The sequence below is a fragment of the Mustela nivalis genome, assembly GCF_964662115.1.
Source record: "Mustela nivalis genome assembly, chromosome: 13".
Lineage (NCBI taxonomy): Eukaryota > Metazoa > Chordata > Mammalia > Carnivora > Mustelidae > Mustela > Mustela nivalis.
This window is the reverse complement of record NC_139032.1, coordinates 85,763,738-85,783,971: the sequence shown is the minus strand read 5'-3', so window position 1 is coordinate 85,783,971 and position 20,234 is coordinate 85,763,738. Positions and strand designations below refer to the sequence as shown.

Sequence of the window (20,234 nt, the reverse complement as noted above, 5' to 3'; positions counted from 1 at the left end):
CAGCTCGAGAAAGGTCTCTGCTCCGGGTTTTTATTCTTTTTCAACGGCTCCACATCTGCAGACTGGGCCCTTGGCACAGAGCTGGAGAGGGAAGATGCCTGATTAGCAGGTTCAGAGACCTTGGTTCTGGATTTGCCAGTGACTAGTTGGGGAGCCATGAAAATGTCAGTGTGTCCATTTGCTGTCTGTCCTGTATGGGTTTAGGGCTTTGCAGTGAAGAAAACCCAGGGCTGAAAAACTGGCTTCCTGACTTCCCACACGTGTGACTGACCTCACCTCTCTGAGCTTGTGTTTCCTTATCTGCAAAATGGGATAATAATAGTGCGACCCTCTTGGGACCATTAGGAAGATAACACATCCAAGGGCCTGGCTGTGTGCCCAGCACGTGCCATGCCCATGTCCTTACCATCTTATGCCTAGATGATGGATAAGAACATTAGCTGCGTATCTCAGAACCACTTCGAACATTAGAGAGATATCTGCAGTAGGCACAATCCTCTCCACAAGGGAACGGGGCAGCAGAGGGGTCTCAGCCCTGGGTTTTGGGGTGCAGGGCGGGTTCTGCTGGGTAGAACTGGCCAGCTCAGCAGAATGCCTAGCATCCCTGACTTTCAGGCACCAGATGCCAGCAGCATCCCCTCCCCCACCCCACAGACAGCCCGCATGGTGATAATTAAGAACAGCCCCCTATGCACATTTCCAAATGCCCCCCTGGAAGGAGGTACCAGCCCTGCAACTGCCTCCTTGCTTGGGGCTCCCTGCCCACATGTGCAGGTCAAACCTTCTCTGAGGGCGTCTGGTGGGCTGGGTGACAGGAGTTGATCCAGACCCTGCTGCACTTGCTAAGCCAGCTGGGGCCCTGGGGTGAGACTGTCCCAGACTGTTGTCACTGACTTGGCCACTTTTCATGGAGGCACCATATAGGGGGTACCGTCCTTGCAAGTTCCCTGCTCCTGGGACCCTACCTGGTCCTCATGGTCCTCACACAGTGGCCCGTGCCCACCCTGATGCCCAGCTGTGGACTCTCCCCACGGCATCGCTCTCCTTCCTCTTGGGGCTCCCCCCCTTCCTCTTGGGGCTCTTCTTTGTTCCTTCCCGTGCCATGGCTTCTGTCCTCCCGGCGGGACGCACCCCCAAGGGTGTGGGAACCAGGTCTCCCTCCGTCACCCTGGGACACGCAGGCACTCCGAATCCAGAATTGTTCTCATTCTGTTCAGAAGGACCGGAGGACGGAAAGCAGTAAGAGTTAAGGGAGAGAGAAGAAGGGCCGGCTGCGGTGGACGTGGCTCCACCTCCGGAGGCCCGGCCCAGCCTTACCGCAGGCTTAGTCACACGGAGAGCTGGGTAGAGCCAGCCAGCGCTGCCATCCCGGCCAGGGTCTGAGTCACCAGCTGGTGAGGGGCAGCTGCAGCCCAGCGGGAAACCACGCCTGGCATGGAAGTGGCACACGCGGGTTGGTGAGGCCCGAAACCCCTCCTGGCGGGCCCTGGAGGAACTAGGAGTGACTGGCAACACTGGCTGGGTGAAAACATCTCTTCGGGACTTGCCAGGAAGGCAGGAACCCAGCGAGGCTTGAGGTTTCTGCTTTTGCAGGGGGGCGGGGGCGGGGGTGGTCTCGCACTCTGGAGGGTGGGGTGAGGTGAGAGGGAAGGCTTGTGTGTAAATCACCACGGTGCGCAGGGTTCTTGACAAGGGACTTATGTACGACAGGCCCAAGGCCAGGCCCAGGGGAACGAGGGCCTGCTACAATCATTTCAACCGGACGACTTGTCACCATGTATCAAAACCTCCAAAGACGCTTTATACCAGCCATTCTACTTCTAGAAACGGATCCTTGTAAAATAATTGAGAATATAAGCGTCCGGTCCCAGGCAAAGAGTTTAACGGATCAGTCACACAATGGAATATAACACAGCCGTGAAAAAAAAATCAGTAAAAGTAAAAATTCATGGAAAGATATTCATAGCCTATTGCTAAGTGAGAATTGAAAATGGGTGAGCAGACAGCGGGCATCGTGGAGAATTCCCTCTCGTGTTTGAAAACTAGATGAACACACGAGTTTGGGTCTGGGAGAATGGGGTGTGTGGCAGAAGGTTGCGAGGCTCTGTGGACGGCTCTTACCTTCACCTCTTCCTTGCCGTGTGACCTTGGATGGGTCACTAACCTCATTGAGCCTCAGTTTTCTCTCCTGTACTATGAATGTCCCTGCAAAGGGCCTCTTTCACAGGGCTCTGGTGAAGATGGATTAAGGCAGAGGATGTAAAGCCCATAGCTGAGAACGGCAACATTGTTTCTATTTTTTTCTCCCTGCCTGTTTGCTGGTACCCTGATACTCCCTCATCTGACTTTGGTGCTGTCGGGCCAATGTGGAATCACGACCTGGGGAGGTGGTGAGCATCCCTTTCCTGGAGGTATGCAAGCAGAGTCTCTGAAAGGCAGGGACCCTGTAGAACAGACTTTGCTGTCAGATGGGGAGTGAGGTAGGTGTGGCCACCACAGGCATGAGCATTGGCAGGTCTAGTCCCAGGGATCAGGTGGGTGTCCCGAGCACATTCCTCTCCGGTGCCCCGGGGGGAGTGTTCTGCACATCACTCAAGCTCCCAAGATGTTGACGCTAGGGATGTCCTATTGAATGAAGACAATCCTGTCATCAGAGAGGAAGATCTATTTCAACAGATAACTGCAGGCAAAATACAGTAATAACACACGTGCGGGTTGCGATGAAGGGGGGGTATAGGGCACTGGGAGAAGGGGTGGGCAGAAAAGCCTCTCTGACAAAAGGTCACTTTAGCCGAGTTCTGGAGGATGGACGGTGCTGGGTGGGTCAAAATCGGGAAAGGGAACCAGCATGTGTAAGCTCGCACGTAGAGGGAGCATGGCTAGTTAGAGGGTAGGAAAGGTCAGCGTGGCTAAAGGGGCCAGGGAAGAGGGACAGAGGGACAGAGAGGAGGCTGGCAGGAGCCTTCAATGCCATGTTTGGGATCTGGGTCTGACTTTGTCCTGAGGACAGTGAGAGCCACAGAAGGCTTGAAGCAGGAAAATGACACAGTTGTATTTGTGTTTTAGAACGACCCAGCTGGCTGTTCAGTGGAGAATAAATGGGAGATAGGAGGTAGGATGCCACTGAAGAACCCTTCACCAAGGCCACCAAGGCGGGGGGGGGGGGCATGGGAAGGCAGTAAGGGGCCTGGAGTTGAGTGTGGTGGTGGAGCTGGCCGCAAGAGGAGCAACAGGGGGGCTGGGCAGCCTGAGCCCAGGTGACAGGTGGAATGGCACTGAGCTGTGTCTCCTTCCGCTGCCCTACCCTACGGTTAATAAAGAGGGGAGGTCTAGGCTGGGTGCCAGGGTCCTTCCGCACCAGGGGCCAAGCCAACCAGGTAAACAGCTGGGGACACATGATATTCCTTAAAAACAAAATCCTGATTCATTCACATTCCCCGTTGTTTACCCAAGGTGTTTGTTTTTTTTTTTCCCTCCTGGGCTATTTCAGGTCTGACAGGTTTGTGGGGAGAGCAGAGCGGGGACTCAGAGCCAGCTGGGAGGGAGAAGGACCAGTGGGGCAAGGAAGGGCCCCTCCTTCTCACAAAGCCAGGAAGGGTCCTGGCCTGGGCCTTTACTGGTTGTTCTGGGGCAAATTCCTTCCCTTCTTCTGGGCTACTGTCCAACCTCTGGACCCTTCTGGGTCCCCCCTTTCAAAGTAAAGTATTATTAGTCTTTACTTTTGGGTCCCAGTTTCTAAATGTGCTTTAGGGTGGGGTGGGGCAGGGCGGGGCACCCCTGCAGGGAGACAGTCTGGCAGAAGCCACTTCCTGACAAAGGGTGGTGAATCAGGGGCTGTAGGTGGCATTCTCCGCCTGGGAGGGGGCAGGCCAAGCAAGTGGGCATGGGGAGACTACCCTCTTTGCTCCAGATCTGAGCCATTCCTCTTCTTTGTCCACATGCCTGGTGTCTTCCACTGGGCTGTAGGGCCTGGGCCAAGGGAAGGGTGTGGGGGAGCTGGTGAATAGATACATATCTAGAGCCCTAGAAAAAGAGCAGAGATAAACTCTACTGCACACCCCCCCCCCCCTCCGGCCACACACACGAACATGGCAGTGTTGAGTTCCTTTTTGATTTTTTTAAGATTTTATTTATTTCTTAGAGAAAGAGAGAAATTACAAGCAGGGCAGTGGCAGGGGGCTGTGGGTGGGGTGTGGATGGGCAAAGGGGCAGGAGAAGCAGACTCCCCACTAAGCAGGGAACCCGAATAGGGCTTGATCCCTGTTCTCATGACCTGAGCAGAAAGTAGACACTTAACCAACTAAGCCACCCAGGCGCCCTGAGAAATTCTTCCTTATAGAAAGAGCTCTTAAAAACCAACAAGAAAAAAATATATTCTCACACAAAAGCAGGCAGAAGATATGAATAGTAAAAACCCACAAAGAGCCAAGAAATGTACGCAAACATGCTTTAATTTATTCAAAACTAAAAACTGAACAGTAAAACAGCCTCAAGTGTAGGGGTAGGGGTTCCCAGCTTTTCAGAGTTGAGAAATTCTCCTGATGTCTAATTTCCTGAAATTCTTTCCTCTTCCTCATATAGTTCTGATGACTATATTCATTTTTCTTTCCTTTAAAAAAATAAGTCATTCTTCCTCCACCCAAAGATCACAACTGGTCTGATTATCAACATAAAGTAGTAAAGAGCTGAGAACTTTTTTTTTTAAGATTTACTTTTTTATGGAGTGCCTGGGTGGCTCAATTCGTTGGGCCACTGTCTTCGGCTTGGGTCATGATCCCAGAATCCTGGGATTGAGTCTTGCATCAGGCTCCTGGCTCCGAGGGGAGCCTGTTTCTCCCTCTGACCTTCTCCTCTCTCATGCTCTCTCTCACTCTCTCTCTCTCTCTCAAACAAATAAAAGCTCTAAAAAAAAAAATTTACTTTTTTATTGGAGAGAGAGCAAGAGTGCAGAGGGAGGGGCAGAGGGAGAGAGAGAATCTCAGGCATGTGGAGCTGGACATGGGGCTTGATCCCACGACCCTGAGATCACGATCTGAGCTGAAAGCAAGAGTCAAACATTTAATGGACTGAGCCACTCAGGCGCCCCAAGAGCTGAGAACTTTTTTTTTTTTTTTTAAGGATTTATTTATTAGAGAGTGTGTGTGTGTGCACAAGCAAGAGGAGGAGGAGAGGGGGGCGGGGAACAGACTTCCCGCTGAGCAGGGAGCCCCACTTGGGGCTCCATCTAAGGACCCTGAGATCATGACCCAAGCTGAAACCTAGAGTTAGTTGCTTAACCGACTGAGCCACTCAGGCTCCCAGAGAGCTGAGAACTTATAAAGGAGTTTACAATTGTCTCAGAATAAAGTAAAAAACCCTGTGTTCCGGACACTCAAGGAGCCTCCCAACCCATCCCACCTGTCCATGGCAAGGACCCTTCTTTCCTCTTCCCTTGGAATAGCCTCCAGGCCGGTAAGGACCCATCTCCCTTGCTTTTGCTCATACTGACACCTTTACCTGGGGTGCCCTCTCTAGCCCTAACTATCCAGCCTTTGAGTAAGGGTTGCTATGCACATCTGACGGAACATTATCTTTTGAAAATCCTTACAATTAGTAATTCTTCCAATAAAGAAGTCGTGAGGGCTGTTGGATGAGGTAGGGAATGCCGCTGGCGTGATACCTGGCAGGGGGCACGAGGTCCGTGAATGCTGGCTATCCGTGGATCATCATTGAATAGGCTTCCTCTCACCAATCGGGTCTCCAACTGTCATCTCCCAGACTGTCTTCCTAGGTGGCACCCCTACTCCTGTCACTTTAATCCTTCATCCCATTTTATCTTTTTTTTTTTTTTTAAGATTTTTATTTATTTATTTGACAGATCACAAGTAGGTAGAGAGGCAGGCAGAGAGAGAGGGGGAAGCATGCGGCCTTCTGAGCAGAAAGCCTGATTCGGGGCTTGATCCCAGGACCACGAGATTATGACCTGAGCCTAAGGCAGAGGCTTTAACCCACTGAGCCACCCAGGCGCCCTCATCCTGTTTTATCTTAATGCTTATCCTTTCTGAATCATCTTGTTTATGTACTGCCTTTCTCCCTCCAGCATGAGAACATATCTCCTGCAAGGGCAGGAATCTTGACCACCAGAGACACTGATATAGCCCCAACACCTACAATAGCACCTAACACACAGCCGGAGCTCCATGCATTCATTTATCGCTTTAAAATCAACTTTACTGGGGCGCCTGGGTGGCTCATTAGGTCCAGCGTCTGCCTTCAGCTTGGGTCATGATCCTGAGTCAGACTCCCTGCAAGGAGTCTGATTCTCCCTCTCCCTCTGCCCACCCCCTACTAAATAAATAAAATCTTAAAAAAAAAAAATCAAATTTACTAAAGTATAATTTACATGTAACAAAATGCATCCATTTAAAGTTTTATAGTTCAGTGAGTTTTTTGTTTTTGTTTTGTTCTGTGTTTAAGTTTATTGAATCCAGCTGATTTTTTAAAATAAGCTCTATGCCCATCGTGGGGCTTGAACTCCGGACCCCAAGATTAAGAGTTACACACGCTACCAACTGAGTCAGCCAGGCACCCCTAGTTTGGTGAGTTTTTACAAACAGGTACTCCTACATTGAAGGCATAGACCATTTCCAACCTCCCTCAAAGTTCCCGTCTGGCTTTATTTTTTTGCCATCAATTCCCCTCCACTCCACCCCTAGATAAAATGTGTGTGTGTGTGTGTGTGTGTGTGTGTGTGAACTGAATGAATTTTCTTTTTTTAAGATTTTATTTATTTATTTGACAGAGAAAGACACAGAGAGAGAGGGAACACAAGCAGGGGGAGTGGGAGAGGGAGAAGCAGGCTTCCTGCTGAGCAGGGAGGCTGATGTGGGCTCCATCCCAGGATCCTGGGATCATGACCTGAGCCAAAGGCAGACACTTTACAACTGAGCCCCCCAGGTGCCCCTGAACTGAATGAATTTTGAACTGGGACTGGCCCCAAGGTTTGCATATTCACGTATGCACACAACATTTTGTAGTTTAAATGTCTTTCTACTTTCATGGTCTCATTTGCTTTTCACATATGAGGCCGTGGATGCTCAGAGGCACTAGGTGACCTATGACGGGGGGGGGGGGGTGGTCTCCAAAGCCAAGAAGAGGGGGAGGGGGCGGCTGCTGGGCTAGGGGCCTGGCATTCTGGGCCGTTTGTGGGTACTCCAGGCTGACAGGCCCGGGGGGTCCCATAAAGACAGGCAAAAGGCTGCTTGGGCCCCACCTCTGGCCCAGGCGTCCAGTCTGACTGGGGAGGTGCCCTGGGGTGTCCAGATGCCAGCTGGCTCCTCTTATCTCCTCAGGGCAAGCAAGCCTTCCCAGTCCCTATAGTTCGGGCTGTGGGGAGAATGAAACAAGGCTAGTACCCTCTCTTGCTTCTGATTACTTCTGTCTGGTTGCTCAGAGAGAAGAGACAGACACTGGGTATCAGGAGACTTGACTTCTGGCGGGGTTCTGCCTCTGCCTTGCTGTGTGACACTGGCTAGTCACTTTCCTTCTCTGGGCTTCAGCCTCCAACTTGACTTCAACTGCATCTGATGACTAGTGCCTGAATCCGTTCTGCCCTTCAAAGACTGGCCTCTGCCCGTGCTCCCTCCACTCCCTGGAATGCTGTTCTCCAATGTTTGTTGTCAAAATTCTCGTTTTTCTACTTGTAGTTCAGGTGCTAGTCCCTCTGTGATTGTCCTCAAAATGGAATGTTCTGCTCCTTCCTCAAGTTTCTATAAGCTCTCAAGGGCAGGGACTGTGATGAACAATGAGAGAATGGTGGGTTCTATGTACTGAGATGACCAATCCTGTGCCAGTCACTTTGTTATGTGCTTTAATCCTCACAACAAAGTGTCATTATTTTCACTTGACAGATAAGGAAACTGAGGTTCAGAATAATGCCACTTGTCCTGGGTCACAGAGCGGGTAAGACAGCTTGGGCAACTTCTCTTCCCCCAACCCTAGCATTTTTTTTTAAGTTTTTTTTTTTTTTTTTTTAAAGTGCTGTACACCCCAGGTGGGGTTTAAACTCATAACTCAGAGATTCAGAGTCCTCTGCTCCTGGGACTGAGCCAGCCAGCAAGCCATTCCCCCCACCCCTCCTCCGCTCCACGCCTGCCCCCCCTCATCCCAACCCTGCATCTTGCAGAGGGCCTAACAAACAGGTATTTTTCACTTGTATGATGAATGACCGGTAAGCCACTGGCTGCATGAATGAGTGCCAATGTCACATTAATCAACTTCAAGCCTACATTTGGTGGTGTGGACTGGACTGAAGTATCTGTGCTCAGTAATGTTAACTTTTATTACCACCATTCTTTGCCTTTGTCATACCTACAGTAAGAACTGCCCAATCACAGTGTGGGATAAATGGGTGGCGAGTACTCAGTCCCCAGGGTAAGCAAGCAGAAACTGCATGACCTTTGGGATGCAGGAAGGGGAAGTCTGAGCATCCGCGGCCAAGGAAGGCCTCTGCCACCCCAATTCACGATTTTGGGGATCCCTGATGTGAACCTGTTTCCCCTCCTGGCTTGGGTGGTGTCCAGGGTAGGAATGGAACATATTCCTGTGGTACCCTGGACCCACCCATGCCCAGCCCCGCAGGCCCGACTTATATCCATGCATGCAGGTCCGTGGGATTTGAATCTTTTACAAACTGGAAAGTTCTATTGTTTTTTCCATTCCTGACCTGCCCTGTCCCACAAGCCACCTCCCCAAGTAAAATACCCATATGCTGAGCCTGAGGAATGTCCGCCTGGCACTGGCACCGGGGGGGTGACTCCTGGGCCCCTCGCCCGCCCTGCCACCTCCCCTTTCCCTGCACTATTGCGCAAGATAGGCGGGCACACCTTCTGGGGCAGGTCGGATCAAGGCCAGCAACTTCCTGAGAGCCGGAGGCGGCGGGCGGGGGCGGGAGGAGTGGGGTGGGAACGCCAAGTTCCCGCACCTTGGCCTTGGAGTCCCCTACCCGTTCCCCACGACCTGCTCGGCGTGATTCTCTTCCCGCGCGGCTAGGGGTGGAGGTGACCCCAGGCTGGAGCCCCCCAGGGCGCTCCCCGTTCTTTTGATTCCCCCATCAGCCCCATCTCTTTCTTCGGCTCGGTCTGGGTCCGGCGCGCGCCTCGGGGCGTCCCTCCTCGCTCTCCCTCTCTCCGACTGGTCTTTGTCCGGGTCTTGCCCGCAGTCCCGGCCTTCCCCGATCCCCCGCCCGCAGCCCTCCCGTCTTCGGTGGCGGCGGGGGCGGGGCTCAGATCGGGGGGCGGGGCCGGGCGGGGCGGGGCGCGGCGCGGCGGGGTTGCTGCGCGGAGGGCTGGGCGCTGGGCGGAGGCGGCGGGCCCGACCGACGCGGCCAGGCTGGAGCGCGGGCAGAGCAGAGGCCGCAGAGAGGGACGGCGGGAGCGGGCCGGGCCGGGCTGCATGGCGCCAGCGACGTCCTCCTGAGCGGCGCGGGCAGCGACGGGCGGCGGGCGGATCGGGCCGCGGCTCTTCCTCGCCATGGGGGACGTGCTGTCCACGCACCTGGACGACGCCCGGCGCCAGCACATCGCAGGTGAGTCCCGCGCGGTGCAGGGTGCTGGGGGGTCCCGCGGGGAGCCCCCGGGCCACGCCCCCAACCCGGTCGGCCGGCGGCGCAGGGGCCGGGACTCGGGACAATCAGGCCCCGGGCAAGGCGGGAGTGGCTGGGGACCAAGTCCTGCCTCCGAGCTTGTTCCCTCCACGTTTGGGCGCTCCTTCCTGCCCCCTTTGAACTCGCCCTTCCCCCTCCTGAGGGAAGTCGAACCTCCCCGTCCTCTACTGGAACCCCCTCCGAACCCGTCCCTTCGAATCCCCAGCACACGACCCTGAGGGAGCTATGGCCCACAGGTCAGCGGTCAGCGTGTCCTGATCTTCTACCCTCACTGTCCGGGTCCCCATCTCGTCCTGGCCCCAGCCCTAGTACACGTGGCTGAGGCTTCTAGGGACAGGCCCATCCATGCCTGGGCTGAGCCTGTGGGGTGCACAGGAGGGGTCGGTCAGAACCCCTGCCCTTTGACTCGGGCTCAAGCAGGATTCTCCTGCCCGGCAGGCGTGTCCAGGGCCAGAGCCCAGCCTCCTCAGCCCCCTCCTTCAGCCAACCCTGCTCCCAGCCTGTCACTGCACTGTGGCTACTTCTCAGAAGGGCGAGGGACCCCAGGCTTCCTGGGGAAGCCCCAGGGTAGCAGCAGGGTCTGGGGTTCCTTCTCCCCCTACCCTGGAGAATGGAGAGGTGGGGTGAGAATCTCAGACTGCCTGGGAAACTTCGGCTTTGTGGTTCACCTCTCCCGCCCTGGGTGAGGCTGCCTGGGTGGAATCCCAGCATCTGTTTCCCAGCCGTTAGGTCGTAGGGAAGTCTCTTAATGGCCTGGCACCTCAGTTTTCTCCTCTCTGAAATGGGGTGAATAATTTCTTATTAATACGTTGTTGAGAGACTCTATTTCATGTAGCTCGCTTAGCGCAGGGCCCCGCACGGAGGAGGCACCCATGCCCAGGGTGCTGTTCTGCGTGGGGTGTGGGGTGGGTGCAGCTGATGGAAGGAGTTATCTGTTCCCTGCGTTGAATTCACCACTCCCTGTCCAGTGAAGCCGGAGCGCTGTGTCTACCTCCATGTGTCTTGATGTGTCCTGCGGTACTGTAGTGTTTCAGCAGCTGCGTTCTCCCTACTTGTACTCCTTGAGAAGAGGGACCAGGTGTCCCTTAACTCTGTGTCTCCAGGACCCCATGGTTGAGGACAAAGAGGGTTCTGGGAAAGGGTTGTCTAGTGACTGTGGCACTGGGCCTGGAGTTCCCCCTTTGGGCCAGGTCTGGGCCCCGGGCACAGGGGTGAGCGTGAGGTAGAAATGAGTCAGACCCTCTCCAGCCCCAGAGCAGCAGAGGGTTAAGTCCCGGAAAAGCCTCCTTATAGGACCGGCCTGGACTCTGGGAGGAGGAAAGCCAGGCGGAGTCTTCCTGTCCCCTCCCTGTCGGTGGCAGCCTACTGGGGCTCTGTAACAGTCCATCCATTCACGACCTCCTGTTGGGGCCCCTCACCCGGCCTGGGTGGGGTGTGCTGCTCCTTCTTCGGTGGGGTTTTTCCTTCCCCCACACCCAGCTCCTGCTCTCCCCCTTCTTCCTACCTCCTGGGCTGCGAACTGCCAGCCACCTCCCCCCCCCACCCCCCATTTTACAGGGGTGGAGACTGAAGCCACAAAAGGTGAAGTGTCCTCTCCTGGACAGGGTTGGGTTTGTTCTGTGGATACTAGGCTGTGCCCACTCAGCCTGCTGGCCCCTCTTCTCAACACTTCAGGGCTATTAATAACCCTCTTCAGATGCCTCAAATTCCTGGTCCAGGCTCACCTGGGGGAGCGTCTCAAGTCGGGGTTGGGAGGTTGGAAGCCTGGCAAAGACTCTATCTAGCCCCCTCCCAAGGAAGCAGGCCACCTTAGAAATTTCTTCTTGAGGGAATGAAGGCTAGCCTTTGGCACCCCTGGCGATCTATGCACCCTTCTCACCCCACCCAAGGAGCGGTGAGCCCTTTTGTGCCAGATTAAGATGCTGGCCCAAGGTCACATCAGGTAGCAGAGCCCTCCCTACCTGGGGCCACCCCTTTGGAGACGTCAGCATTTGGGATGGCCCTTCCCACAGTCCTCTGGGCTCCGAGGCCTGTTAGGGTTCCGTGGCTTGGTGGGCGGGCGGCTTCTGCAGCTTCGTGCCCACCCTGCGCAGGTGAGCAGGTGAATGCCAGCCGGCAAGTCCTGGCAGAGGTCAGGCTCACTCCTGCCCACGGTGGCATTTTGCTGCCACGGTGCCTTTCATCCTGGGATTTCAAAGCCCCTGGCAAGCAGGGGCTTGTTCTCAGAGTAGCAGCCTTCTGGGACTGGTGGCAGGATTAGTCCCTCCTACTTTTCGGGAGGGAGTTTGATGGAGGAAAGAGCTCTGACCTGGGAGCCAGGAGGCCTGGGTAGCCTCAGGCAATCACTTACTCTCCCTGGGTCTCTGTTTCCCTAGCTGTGAACTGAAGGCTATAGGCGACCTGATGGCTGAATGAAGTCCTTTCTGGTTCTAAGAGTCTCAGGGTCCCAAATTTTCACCATGAATCTCCTCCAGATTTGGGCCAACTCGGGCTTCTGATACTGACTCCACATTCTGCTACCTGATGTGACCTTGGGCCAGCATCTTAATCTCAATTTCTTAATCGGTAGAATGGCATTAATAGTAGTTTCCTGCTGGGCTCTGTTGCAAGGATTTAATGAGATAATGCTGGTAAGACTAGTGCCCAGTGCTTTGGGGTACAGCAAGTGCTTAGCAAACAGTTGCCGTTTTTATTCAGAATGCTCATTTATTGTATTTTATTATTTTTAAAGATTTTATTTATTTATTTGAGAGAGAGAGAACAAGCAGGGGGAGTGGCAGGCAGAGGGAGAGGGAGAAGCAGGCTCCCCACTGAGCAGGGCTCCATCCCAGGACCCTGAGATCATGACCTGAGACGAAGGCAGACGCTTAACCTAGTGAACCACCCAGTCCCCTGACAATTGTCATTTACTCTGTCATTGATTCTCCAGTGGGTGAGGAGAGTGGCCAGGTGTTTGGAGTGTAAAGGGGGCAATTGTTGCCGTGGTGTAGGCCCTGTTTCTCTGAGATTGTCTGGTCCCTGGTGGTTCCTCGGATGCAAGAATCGGCCAGCGTTTTCAGAAACCTTGAAATCCACGTTCCTTGTGCACTGAGAGATGTGTGACATGGATGTAGGCTATCTTGAGCGGGTGTGGAGGGCTGTGATGGGGCCCCACTATGACTAGGAAGGAGCTAGGACATGGGGAGGTGGGGGATTAGGTCCACCCCCACCTCCATCTGGCCCAGAGGACTGGGCAGGGATGAGAGAGCAGCAGTGTCTGGATGGCCCCGTTGGTGTTACAGGAGGGGTTCTCTGCCCCCAAAGCTAAGATAGAATAAGTAAGGGAGGATCTATGGCCATACCACTCTGAATGCGCCCCATCTCGTCTGATCTCGGAAGCTAAGCAGGGTTGGGCCTGGTTAGTACTTGGATGGGAGACCACGTGAGGGAGCGAGCTCACTGTTGCTCCATAGGGTCTGGGTGCTGTGCTCTTGGCAGGAATCCTAGGATTGCCTGGGGTGGGGGGGCCCTTCTACCTCTAGGACAGCCTTGAAGGACTCAGCCCTTCTGGAAATTCTGTTAGCCGGGATGAAACTGTGGGAGCCAAGGGAACCCCCCCCACCAACTCCCCACATACATAAACTGCCTATAAGATTTATTATCTGAAAGGGCTGGTAAGGTAGTTTGCCAGGACCTGTGCTCCACCCTTCAGCCAGGCTCACTTTTCCCTTGCTAATTCTTTTTTAAATAGCAGCTTTATTGAAACATAATTTACCTGCCAGGCAATTCACCCACTTAAGTATGCAGTTCATTGGGTCTTGTGTGTGTGTGTGTGTGTGTGTGTGCGCGCGCACGCGCGTGTGGATTTTAGAATGCTTTCATCGCCCCAGAGAGCAATGCTGTGCCCAGTAGTGCTCGCTCCCCTTCCCCCAGTCGCCCCCCACCGTGGGCAGCCACGGCTCATGTTGGCTGGTCACACAGGTAATGCGTGCACCCACCACGTAGGAATGTAAGGTGAGAAAGTGTCCTCCGCTTCGCTCCCACCCTTTGGGAGAAACCACTGGAGTCTGGTGCATCCCCGTGTCCAGACCCACGTCTCTGTGGACACACGTGTTTAGCTCTGGGTGTATGAGCTCCGGTGGTATGTCTCTGTGGCCGGACTTTTCTTTCACTCTGTCTGTTGCAAACATCTTTCTGCGTCGCAGCCCGTGAGTTGGCCCCGTTCTTCTGCAGGATTCCTTCTGTGCGTGGTGCCGTTTATGTGCCCTATTCCCCCCACTAACGGACACTGGGGTGGCTTCCAGTGTTCTGCGGGAATTCGTGGCGCTGCCCAGACCTCTCGTGCGTCTCAGGCCAGGTTCTGGGATCAGAGAGGCCTCAAAATGGAATCCCGGGTCCCATTGTCTTGTAGTGACACGGAGCCTCTGAAAAGGCTGTACACGGTTGGAACTCCCTCCCGCTGGGACAGTGTAGCTCAGTACGAAGTGCGATCACCCTTTCTGACAGCTGGATACGAGAAAAAGGGAATTTCGTTTATTTATTGAGCAAAACGAATAACGCCTTTTTCCGAATTGATTTTGCAAACCTACCTCTCCACACTTGGGAAAGGGCTGTGGGTCCCCAGCGTAAAGGGAAGAAGGAAGGTGTCCCCTTTCGGCCACCCTGTCCCGCAGGTGCATGGCTTCCTAGTCCCCGCCCTGGGCCTTTGCAGGGAGACCAGACTGGCCGGAAACAGTGCCCAGCTCCGGCCCTGCCTGGGCCTCTGCCCCTCGCCAAGGTCTGGGTCAGCCCCTGGGGGCGAAGTGTCTGGGGATTCTGTTCTCTTGTGTCGGTCTAATAGAACGCGCCTTTTGTTGGCGTTGACCCTGTCCTGCCCCTCCATCCAGCCTCCACTCTGTTCCTTTCCCATCACTGGGCCTGAGTTCTGGCCTCACCCCACCATCCGTCCCCCACACACAGCCAAAGAGACCTTTCGAAGCCCAAACTGGGTCATGGTCCCCGCTGCCCGAGGAATGAAGTTTAGAGACGGGGATAGGACTCACTCACCACCGCCCTGTGAGCACCGCTCCATTTTTTAGCAGTCTGTCTTTCTTTCTTTCTTTCTTTCTTTCTTTCTTTCTTTCTTTCTTTCTTTCTTTCTTTCTTTCTTTCTTTCTCTTTTTAAGATTTTATTTATTTATTTTGACAGAGAGAGATTGCAAATAGAGAGGAAGGTGGGGCCAGGGGTGGGTGGAGAAGCAGGCCCCCTGCTGAGCAGAGAGCCTGATGCGGGGCTCCATCCCAGGACCCTGAGATCATGACCTGAGCCAAAGGCAGAGGCTTAACCCACTGAGCCACTCCGGCGCCCCCATTTTTAGCAGTATTTCTCCGTGTTTATTGTCCCACATTGCTGGGACCGTGACTCCATTTTTGCTTGCTCCTTTCACTTATAATAAACATCTTTTCTGGGTCTCGAGAATCTCCCTGCAGGCATTCCCAAAGGCTGTGTCGTGTTCCCCCAAGGCCACTTCCGAATAGACATTTTTGTAGCCTTACCCCTAATGCTGGTTTCTGCCATGTCTCACGGTGACTGGACATTTGGTTTTTCAAAGCAAACTGAGTCACTGTATTTGTTTCCTTTCCTGCTCAGGTCAGCTGCCCTGCTGAGGACAGACTCATGCCCTTGACCTGCTCTCCCCCAGCCTTGCTTCCCTCAATCTGGGCATTTTGAGGGAGGCTCCTTTCTGGGAACGTGCAACACCTCTGAGTGTCTTTCCAGTGGGAACAGGTTGCAAGGGGCTATCTGTGAGCAGGGGACAGGGGCTGATAACATTGGCCTTTGGGTGTGTTTGACCACGTAAGTCTGGCTGCTTCTCCCGCCTGTGGCCTGCAGGGACTCCATGGATGGGTCTTCTGCGAGAGGGTGGTGGCCGCTAGAGCAGGGAGGGGCTGTATCAGGCTCTGAGCAGTACCTGTAAGATTAGCAATCCTTTAACTGAGCATTTACTCTGTGCCGGGACTTCCTTTGCCTGTCTTATCTCTCTGAATCCCTACCCTCACTGCCCTATCCCAACATTTAAAGGTAGGGCAGGGCAGTGGCAGGTCCAGACACAGGAGTCCAAGGCCTTAGCTGGTAGAACCATTCTCCGCTGTGATGAGATGGTTCCTGGTGCCTGGATTGGGCCTGAGGACAATGTGGAAAAGGCCCCAAAGAGAGGCCAGCCGTGGGGGCAGAGGGCCTGGGAGGGGAGGGGAATAGGGTGGCGTGTGTCAGAGGCTCCCGTGGGCTGCACAAATAGATCCCTCCCGACATTACTCAGTCTGAGACTCAAGTCACTCTGGACCAGTTCCGTTGTGCGCGGCCCCCTCCTCCGCCGCAGGCTCAGCTCCTGACTCACTGCTGGTCTCCTTGCAGTCATCAGGCATCAGCTTGTGGTTGCAGACATTCCTGAGCCGCTTTTTCCTTTCCCCCTGCCCTGCCCCCATCCACTTCCCTGCCTGAGGACCAGAGGGTTTTTCTCTAGATAGTGCTGGGCAGAGTTTTAAAGAAAGAGGAAGGCTGGGGCGCCTGGGTGGCTCAGTGGGTTAAGCCGCTGCCTTCGGCTCGGGTCATGATCCCAGGGTCCTGGGATCGAGCCCCGCATCGGGCTCTCTGCTCAGCAGGGAGCCTGCTTCCTCCTCTCTCTCTGCCTGCCTCTCTGCCTGCTTGTGATCTCTCTCTGTCAAATAAATAAATAAAATCTTTAAAAAAAAAAAAAAAAAGAAAGAGGAAGGCAGATCCCTAGCTTTAAAACCCTGCTGGGTGGGACAGAACCACGCCCCTCTCCTGGTAGAATCTTACTTAGGGCCTGAGTCACAGAAGGGCTGTAATCTTCTGATCGCACAGATTTAAAACTGGAAGAACAGGAAGTGCCCACCTTGGCAGGGCACCCGGATCCACCTGCTGGGAACTGTCCAGGTTTAGGGATGCACTCCCTGTGGCCTACAGAAGTGAAGGGACCTGCCTGGTGACAGAGTGGATGGTGAGTTTGAAGCGGGGAGTTGAGAGGTTTGAGGCAAGGCTCTGCAGTCAGACTGCTTGGGTTTGAGTGCCAGCTTTGCCCCTGGAGGGGCTGGTCGTTGGGGCAAGTCAGTTACCATCTCTGACCCTCTGTGTCCTCCATACTAGAGAATGAGAGCACTGGCTGCTTAGGGCACAAGGTCAGGAGTGGCGAGCTCTGGACGGTACAGCATACAGGGCCAGTGGGGGGCGAGGACATGGTGCTCTTAGGAGTGTGGCCCTTGGGACCCGTGTCAGGTGGGTCCTGTGACCATAGACACCTTTACCCTGTGCCATGGACCCCAGGAAGGAAAGACAAAAGAGAGAGACACCCACCCCTTCCCCGGCCATGTGTGTCTAGAGCTAGGCCTGTGGGTCTCAAGCCTGGTCCCAGTAACCATTTGCTGTGTGACTCTGGACCAATGGAGGGACCTCTCTGCTTTTTCTCCCCATCTGTGACCCAGTATTGACTCATGAGAATTCTCCATCACTGAAAATCTTTTCTTTTCTTTTCTTTTCTTTTCTTTTCTTTTCTTTTCTTTCTTTCTTTAAAGATTTATTTATTTGGGACAGAGAGATACAGAGATAGCATGAGCAGGGGGTAAAGGGCAGAGGGAGAGGGAGAAGCAGGCTCCTCGCCGAGCAGGGAGCCTGAGGTGTGGCTCAGGACCCCAGGATCACGACCTGAGCCAAAGGCAGCTGCTTAACCAACAGAGCCACCCAGGCGCCCCTGAAAATCTTTTCTTAGGGGTCTCAAGGTGACTTCCAAAGGCAGGGCTAGGAGGGCTTTGATGTTAGGAGTCAAAGTGGAAGATCCCTATGGTGCTCCCGGGAGACCCCACAAAGGTGTGATGAGCTCTGCCCCTGGACGCACTTGGGCTTTTTTTCTTTTCTTCTTTCAGTCCGTAGCTACTGAGCTCCTACTGTGTGCCAGGCACTGTACTGGGCACCGGGGACACGCTCATGCATGCTCTTCCGTGGCTCTTGCCCACGTGGAACTTTCTGGCTAGGTGAGCAAGGAGTGTTCTCAGAAGGGTGGATCTTCTATGGGAAGGTGTGAGACGGGGTGGCTTAGTGGGGAGGAGAGGGTTGAGGTGACATGGGGGGAGCCAAGGGGCTGGCCTTGGAGGAGAGGGGACTGTGCCCTGAGGATCCTAGGGAGGCTTAGGAGGGAGGGTGAGAGGAAGAGAGCCCAGGGGTGAGGGATGGTCTTGACCAGTGGGATGGGTGTGGAGCACGTCAGGGGACAGTGTATATGGGGGACACAGAGCAAGCAGGCCTCTGTGATGGTGATGTGCGAGGCTGGGGAGATCTGGTGGCCTCCCTTGTCAGCCTTGTGCGGTTGGTAGATCCCGTAGCTGGTTTCATTAAGGCAGCCAGTGGTCCTGCAGCCTCTGCTCCCATTCCTCCGATGATGGGAGACTCACGTCCTTCCTGCTGCTCTGAGTATGAGAACCTTCTTCCTTTCCAAGGACAGAGCAGGAAGAGGGCTGGGTCTGGATGCCAAGGACCTGGTTTTGAGACTCTCCCTCAACTACCCTGGCATTTGGCAGGTGCCTTCCCTTCTGGGGGTCTCAGGTTTCTTATCTGTGAAGTGGGCATAACGGTAGCCCAGCCCTGCTAGGTTGTGAGGGATTGATGAGAGATGTGGGTAGAGCTCTTTGCGTTAAGAAAACCCGGCTTCTGTTGCCATTCGCCCTTGCTGTGTGTATGGTCCATGATAGGACGTTCGCCCGGGCGTCCCTCCTCTCAGTGCGATCCAAAGTGCAGGGCGTGGGCTCCAGCGGGTAACTGGGCGCCCAGCTGGGGCAGAGGAAGAATGAATTGTGGTCTGCAAAGTGTGAAGCCCGCTCTCCCACCCACATATCTGTGGCCAAGCCAGTTGTAGCAGCTGTCCAGCCTCCTCACGCCTCATGCCGAACAGAGCTGTTTGTGTCCAGCCAAGTTTGTTAAGCCAGAATCTTCTGGAAGAAGTGTCCTTTGGGCAGAGGACTACACACTCTTGTGCTCCACCCACATTTAATCACTCTACCTGCCGGCAGCCGTTTGTGGCTGGTGCCAGGTGACCTTTGGCAGGTCCTTCTCCCTCTCTGGCCTTGCTTTGCCTATCTGTGTAATGGGTCACTAGGACAGCTTTGTGCCCTTTTAGCTCCGACCACTTGGAGCCTGTGGGCCGTAGGCTGTGTTGAAGGGGAGGGTGTGATATTTACTGCGTGATGCCATCTTGCTGTGGAAGGAAGCGCTCTCTCTCTGAAAGCTGTCTTATGCCGGGCCTGGCTGTGGTGGTGGGTATGAGGCGCGGGCATGAGGCGCTGACATGAGCCCTGATCTCACGGGACTCATGCCAGCCACAAAGTTTCCATCAAGCTGGATGTGATGTGGTTTCTGTTGCAAAGACAGAGGATCTTTATGTTTTCCAAAGTGCATATTGGTTTTAAACCACTTGGTCAGCCCAGCTCAAGAGGCAGCATATCTGGCCTTGACTGAGAGGACCTGGCTTCTGCCACCCTGTGGCCTGGGGCAAGTTGCTCTCCCCTTAGAGCCTGAGCTGTCAGTAAAATGGGAAGGTGAGCCCTGCCTCTGGGGTGTGAAGCTTCTGGGAGGCAGTTGTCCCTGGCACGTGGAAGGTGCTAGGCGAATGGCAGTTCTGTTTTAGCGGAGTTTGCCGGTGGGGTGGGGAGCTGTCATTTGCCCTGGCCTACGGGGATTTCGGGGGTGACGTGGACATCCAGAGGGGGAGGGAGCTGACAATTGTCCTTCTGTTTCACTTTTTGTTTTTGCGTTTTTGTTTATTTTTTGGAAGGGTTCCCTGGTGGGAGGTGGGGCCGGGAGAAGAGAGAACAAGGCTTCGACTTTGGGAGGCTGGGCCGACTTTGGGAGGCTGGGCCGCACTGGGCTGGCTGGGAAGGTTTGCCTGAGGTTTGCCGGTGGTCCCCTGGGGCCACAGCTCCCCCTCGGGCCACAGCTCCCCCTCGGGCCACAGCTCTCCCTTGCCCTGAACTTCGAGCTTGCTGATGGGCAGGGTCTGCTTTTCTTTTTCTGGCCTAGACCCTTCTTCCTTCTCGCTGGAAAGGACCCTTTGCTATCACCTACTTTTATTCATGACTGAGTAAAACCGAAGCCCAGAAAGAGCAGAGGACATACCTAGCGTGTCCGAGGCTGCAGGCTGGGTGGGAACGTAGGCTGCTGTAGGCCCCCGCCTCCTGCGGAGTCCGCTCCATCCCTGTCCCTATGGACGGCCCCAGACTGGTCAGGGAAGGAGTGGTTGGCCTGGGTGGGGCTGGAAAGGTTATAATTTTGAAAACCGGGTAAACAAACAAGCCCTCGGTGAGAGAGAGGCAGCCCTGTGCTAGCCTTACAGATAGGCCTGTGTCTGAGGAGACAGCCCGGGCCTGTCCCCATACAGACAGTGAGGTGTTGTGGTGGATTAAAAAAGGCAAAGCTACCCTCCCCTCATGGCCCCACTCCCATATTTAAGGCTGCCGGGAAGCGGGGAGGGGGACCGCTGCCCAGCCTGGCCACAGGACAGCCCTCCCGGCTCAGCCCAGCAGTCACGGCTCCTGGGTGACTTTGGGCAAGGGGCTCCCTCCGGGG

General features: G+C 54.6%; 1 protein-coding gene and 2 long non-coding RNA genes across 3 annotated transcripts in view; 2 read left to right on the top strand and 1 right to left on the bottom strand.

The window, feature by feature from the left end:
- Nucleotides 1–16: 16 nt before the first annotated feature.
- LOC309846574 lies at nt 17–1,437 on the bottom strand. The gene is made up of 3 exons (XR_014301998.1): nt 1,318–1,437; nt 966–1,209; nt 17–81 (listed from the first exon to the last, which is right to left on the bottom strand). It is a non-coding gene; the product is annotated as an uncharacterized lncRNA (long non-coding RNA).
- Nucleotides 1,333–1,959, top strand: LOC309846576. Its single transcript, XR_014302000.1, has 2 exons — nt 1,333–1,457; nt 1,711–1,959. It is a non-coding gene; the product is annotated as an uncharacterized lncRNA (long non-coding RNA).
- A 7,373-nt stretch (nt 1,960–9,332) lies between these two features.
- The window catches only part of NIBAN2 (niban apoptosis regulator 2), a 52,226-nt gene continuing 41,324 nt past the window's right edge, over nt 9,333–20,234 (top strand). The window contains exon 1 of the mRNA XM_082695634.1: nt 9,333–9,565. Within this exon, the coding sequence (XP_082551760.1) occupies nt 9,511–9,565 (55 nt within the window). The 5' untranslated portion in view covers nt 9,333–9,510. The remainder of the gene's footprint in view (nt 9,566–20,234) is intronic.